This window comes from Pristis pectinata, chromosome 6, assembly GCF_009764475.1.
Source record: "Pristis pectinata isolate sPriPec2 chromosome 6, sPriPec2.1.pri, whole genome shotgun sequence".
NCBI lineage: Eukaryota > Metazoa > Chordata > Chondrichthyes > Rhinopristiformes > Pristidae > Pristis > Pristis pectinata.
In genome coordinates, this window is record NC_067410.1 from 73,937,842 (window position 1) to 73,943,841 (window position 6,000).

The following is a 6,000-nucleotide window of genomic DNA, read 5'->3' on the forward strand; positions in this document are numbered from 1 at the left end:
AAATCACAAGAAAGATTAAGGGAGACAATTGATCTCAAACAGAATTAGAAGGCTCTTGAAAATGGAGAGAAAACTACTAATGCAAATCGATTTGGGAGAAAGTTTATGAGAGTCAAGAGTCCATTGTTAAGGTGTGGTAGAATGTGCAAGAAAATAGAGGATTTGATCTGCTATTTATAGAGAATGCAGAGGTAGGGTGGGACCAGGCAAGGAATGGGCAGATTAAGGAATTTGGGAAATCACGACCTGATTACATAAATCAGTGTACAGATGCAAACAGATGTTGGGACTTATGTAGGATGGAGCAAATCCAGTTTCAGATGAGGTAATAACCTATGTTTCCAACCCATGCAAGGAGGATCTTTAATTATGAATGTGTCAAATTGATTTGCCTTCATATGGAATAAACAATACCTGCAAAGTAATTCAAAGTATTACTTGATTACTCAACACTGTGCAAACACTTACACTGAAATCACGCTGCAGATATTTATTTCAACAGTGATGGTGCGCCGGAGGGAACGAAGGAGCTCGCTGGTCGATGTTTAACTGTAAAATCCTTCATTCCACATTTGTCAATTTGGCTGTTTACGTTTAATTAGAAAAAGTAAAGGCTGTTGGCAGCACCTGCCGTCCTCCGAGATTGCCAGACATGAATCCTCATGTCAGCCCCATAATATCTCGGTGATTACCTAGACTTGGTTGGGAATTAATAAAGACTCAATGACCATCATGACATTCTTAACTCCCGGGAGACTTAATTCCAGTAGTTAATTCATCAGGACAATGTGTTAAAACGTGTTAGTGACACAAAAAGGTAAACTCGAGTAGAAGCTGGTTTAGGAGAAGCTACAAGGCAGGGTGGTGTCTCCGCTCTTTTACTATCTGCATAAACTGCTCCGAATGAATCTGTGAAATTCAAGTCATTGAGGCGCCTCGCCTCCCCATATTAAAATACTTTCAGTAGCACATTCACAATTGCCCCCACAAATGGTGCGATTTTAATTCCAAATGGTATTTTCGCTCACTGGTAATCCTGTTTTTTCAGTGCATACACTATGTTCCTTGTTACAAAACCGAGTATGTTTGTTAGAGTTTTATTTCAGAATTAAAGCAAATATTTCCCTGTATACCATTCTGTACTAAAACATTGACCAAGAGTAAGCTAAATAAATGCTTCAAGAGCACTTTGAGCGGCGGAGAAGCAAGGGGCTATTTAATTTTTCACAAAGGTTTATAAATAGAACTCAAGTGCATGGTATGAAAGCAACTACCTTTCAATTAAATGGAAAGCGTTTCAACTAAACTCCGTTCTTTCAATAAAAGCAGGGCCTTCCTCGTTACCAGGGTTTAACCCTCCAATCAAACCTAACGCCCTCCGGCTGGTACCAGTTCCCTCAGGCCTGCCAGCCATCATCTGCAGACTGCACTCGGTCACCTGCGGGCTGCTTGTCGGCGGAGTGAGATTGTCTATCCCTGCAATCAATGACCTTCCCCGGGTGTTGGGTTTGAGGGGAAGTCGCTGAACGGAAGATATGCTGTATTTATTCCTCAATGGTTAGTGAAGGGGATAGCAGGGCTGAGATAGTGGCACTTGCTGGCAAACTGCGGTTTATCTGCAAATTCTGGCAGCAAACTGTCAATCAATATGAACCCGGGGAAATGACCCAAGAGTCATCAGCGTGTAAAGGCACAAGGTGCGAAAGAGCTAAGCATCTCAGGTTCAGTTCATTGCAATCGTCCAATCATTAATAATATTCCCTACATTTACTTATTTGCGCTGTTATATAATTTGGAATTGAATTACTCAGTAATGCAATCCCTACTATAGATACAAGGGTAAGTGTTGGTTCAATTTACTTAAGATTGACTGCTTCCGTTGCATTCCTCCTTCGAAAACAGTCACTTACAAATGGTCGTTTAACCTGTCTTCATTTAAAAAATGTTAGGAGGGAAATTGGAAAGAAAATACGTCGGTATTTTCAGGCGCCAGGATCAGGCCAGTGATTGCACAGAGCGAGTCTTGTTTAAGTTCCAAGTGATGGTTAGCGACGCTGGTCAGAAGCCTTGTCACTGGCAGGAAATCTCAGCCGCGCGTTTCCTTGTGTTTTGACATTTTTAACTTATCTGGAAATGGAGACTGCGTGCACACTCGTGCTCATCCCACCGAAATGCCAGGCTCCAATTCCACCTCCTACAGCAGATCAGCTTTCCCGTTAATCCTCAGAAATCAGCCCCTCTGTTGACCTCTCTCACTCTCTCTGATCTTCCTCCTCAGACCGGCCGCGTCCTGAGGGATCGCCCTGTTTCTGTCAGGGAAAGGAATCCCTTCACACTCAACCTGTCCCCGCGGCTTGTAACGCCTCTTGTTATTTGTAATCCAACTAAATCCGTCACTAAACTGTGGAAGTAACAACTCGGCGCATTCTGCCACGGGAAAGAACGTTTCCTAAATTTTGGGACAGTTTCGACAATCTAACCATTACATCGTAATACTAGAGTTTCGGAACAATAGTTCCCTTCATTAGTTTCTCCAGACAGTTAATGTAGATTTCTGAATCAAGTGACCAGTAAAAGTGATCTTATCCGTTCTCTACTTAACTATCTCCCCTTTACTCCTGCCCTTTCGGTTTCCAATTCTTCAGGCTGCAGCTTTCCGAAGGGAGTATATGGTTACCCCTCACAAAGAGCAATTCAGTTCACGGGAGCACCGCGGAAACCTGACCTTCCCGGCGCAATCTGCTGAAAATGCTCCCATTAGCTCGCAATCGAATACTTCCCAACGCGATACCAAATTCTCATACTCACTCCGGCTTCAGAAGGGAAAGCTTCCCAGCCCAGCTCGCCTTGAACAGACCGGGAGTCCAACAAGATAACTGTGGAGAGTTAAAGCAGCCCATTACGAGGGTGGAAAGGAGCAGCGGCGTATAACGCCCCACATTCTGCAGTTTTCAAACTTTCTTTGCTTAATTGCTAATAAACTTTGTCAAACTTCTTCAGAAATTGAACACCGAAGTATTGCGCCAGGGCATAAGGAATTCGATTTTATCGTCACCTAATCACACCTAATATTGTTACAGAAACCTGCAAGTGCTGACATTTTCAGAGGGGTGTATTATGTTTGAAATGTAACTGAATTGGAATTTAGAATAATTATTTCGCTCGCCATAGATCAGTTACTCTAATTTAGAATTCAGCAACAATGTGTGGGGATTATTCATAAAGTTTGTAGTGGTTTGTAGTGATTACAATGTTTTCATGTGAAAACATGACAGCAACCCTAGCTTTATTGGTTTATTTTAGTAGCAAGTGCGGGAGTTCTACAAACAGGGGAGATGAAGCGGGTGTAGTGCTGTCTGCAACGCTCGAACACTCACTTCAGGTAACGATAAACGAAGCTGCTCTCGCCGCCTTCACTGACTGTTGGGAACTGGGGTGGGGGGAGGGAGGGATATTTAAAGAGAAGCACTTTCCCCCAGCAAGCCTCCTCTGACAAAGGTCACCTCCTATTGCCCAATTCGCGTGCATAAACTCAAAATGATGCAGGCGTTTCTGGGGGAGAGGAGCAACCGTGCAAATATGTGCAAAACCAGCCTGTTTTTTTCCCCCTTAAGTTTGAATGTTCTCCGCGATGGTTATCAGTTAGAGTTAGCGAGCCTGAAATACTTTCATTTTAGGATTTGTTGAAAAGTGCCCACTAACTTCTGATGGGTGGCATCTCCTTCCGATTTCCAGGAGATAAGGAACTGGATGCCAGGCATCCCCCGCCCCCACCCTCTGCAGTGAAGGCGTGTAGCGAATTGCACACCAGAAGCATTTGGATGAATCTACCGTGGATTACACTGCGGCAGGACAATGAGGACTCAATCGCAGTCTCAGAAAGGAGAAAAGACGTGGTTTGAATGTTAAAACCCGTCGGCATTAGCCTGAAACAGATTCGGCCTTACAATCAATTCACACCGTTAAAATACTTTTATCACAAAAGTTAGCTCAGTTTTGCACCCGTTTTCAAAAACTGCATGAAAATCACCATTCCGTTCCCGTTCAGACTATGGTTTATGCCTGACCCAGTTAAAATGCCACAAATCAGCACTAATTCCCCCTCCCCCCGCGCCCCCCAATTTCACTCCGAATTTCATTCTTTATTTAGGACCGAGTACATGTCTTCAATAAAAGCTTTCACCGTTCACGGGGGAGGCTTCAACGTGTGAACTGCAGTGGCTGAAGATCTCACCGGACACAGGTCTGCGCTCTACTTGTCACACTGTGGGCACGGTGGCTGGGGTCCACATCTGGAGACGGGGGGGGGGGGGGGGGGTGGAGATGTGAAGCGACCTCCCACCAAAAGTGGACTGGAGGGACTTTGCGTTTAACGCTTGAAATAAAACTGAGCAGAACTGACCGGACACACCAGCCATCGGCTGCAATGTACATTTCCAAACCTTGGTCTGTTGGAAACCAGGCGAGGTTTGGGGAGGATCAGGTCTGGACGGTGAACAGAACAACCCCGGACACACCAACATGCAGACTTTAACACCTGCCCGTACCACACACCCCACCGCCAGGCACTCCAGCGGCGGGCAGTACTGTTAGTTTGGTTAGGTTGGCAGCTACCAGGGAACAGATCCCAAGTTCTGCTCGCTCACTCGGAGAGCCCCGCAACGCGATGGGATCGCCAACTTACCTTGGTTGGGCGGATGGCTCTTTGAATTATAAAACGCTGTCGCAATCCCGAGGAGCAGAGCACAGACGCTCAACTGCACAGTCCGGGCCATTTCCCCCCTTGTTTCCTTGTTATAACCCTGCCAATGGAGCTTCACTTTAGATCGCTCTTTCCCGGTGGAATAGTGACTGGATTTTGGGAGCAGCAGCTCGAAGACATTGCCGAAGGGGCGGTGCCAGCGACTGACGTCAGCCGTCAATCAAAAAGATCCAGTCAAAATACTGGGACACAACCACCCCCCCCCCCCCCCCCCAGCACTCAGCACTCCCGACCACCTCCTCCAGAGCAAGCAGTCAATTTGAAGCAGTTTTTTTTCTCTCCAGTTTGAAACGGGGCATCTATTGCAACGGCTTAATCAATGAGCAGATAAATCGAAACCTTCCCGGTAACACACAGAAAGAGCCAGCAAGAAATCTTCTTTCATTTTTGACAAGTAGTGGGTTTATTGGGGATTCACAAGTGATTTCTTTTGTCACCTGCGACGTCTGCCTGGCCTCCCCAGACTGTGTGAACAACAGAGTAAACTCGCAGCACAGCTTCACAACTTTCTGCGCTGTTCCCGTCCTTTATGTGGCTTGTGAAATCCCTCCAAGATCCTATCAGGGGAAAACAAGGCCTCGGACTATGCAGCACATAGTCTGAGGATGTGGGATTGGTTTCTGGAATCCCACATCCAAAATCTCCCAACTCTCTCACTCTGCCAGCTTTTAGCTTTCTTGCTTGACTGGTACTTTTATTTACAAACCCTAATTTAGTGTATCAAAGTTAAAGGTTGTAAAATACTCTTTGAAGTACGTTTACAACATGAAAAATCAAACTGTAATCTTCTAAGGAATCCAACTAATACCCATTGACCACAAGGCTGCCTTGTGCGTTTGCTTGTACTCAGTGAGAGCATTCAATGATTATCTTACATCTTGCAAACGTTGTTCAAACGCTTCATTAGTTTACCCGGTTTCTACCTTCACAGCGAACTGTAAGGCAGAGCTCTGGCGCTATTATTCTTTTACGTGCGCCTAATAAATATTTCAATAAAGTCTCTGCCATGTAGCATTTGAATGCTAACTATAGACTCTCCCCCGTGAGGCAAGAACCGTCTTGCTGGCCAGTGGCATTCTGATATGCCAATGGGATTACAGGCCTGGTGCATATTTCTATAGTGCTGATGACAGGGAATATCTTATTGTTTCGTTTCATTTGGAGCTGGGAACTGAAACAAAAGAAAACAAACGTGCAGAACTCAATTGATGCGAGGCTTTGGTGTAACTTCTAAGATA

General features: G+C 45.2%; 1 protein-coding gene across 1 annotated transcript in view; it reads right to left on the minus strand.

Annotated features, from left to right (window-relative positions):
* LOC127571193 (ephrin type-A receptor 4) overlaps positions 1 to 4,847 on the minus strand; it is a 115,228-nt gene extending 110,381 nt beyond the window's left edge. The window contains exons 1-2 of the mRNA XM_052017335.1: positions 4,685 to 4,847; positions 2,809 to 2,876 (exon numbers count right to left, since the gene is read on the minus strand). Coding sequence (XP_051873295.1) covers positions 2,809 to 2,876; positions 4,685 to 4,775 — 159 coding nt within the window. The 5' untranslated portion in view covers positions 4,776 to 4,847. The remainder of the gene's footprint in view (positions 1 to 2,808; positions 2,877 to 4,684) is intronic.
* Between the last annotated feature and the right edge of the window lie 1,153 nt (positions 4,848 to 6,000).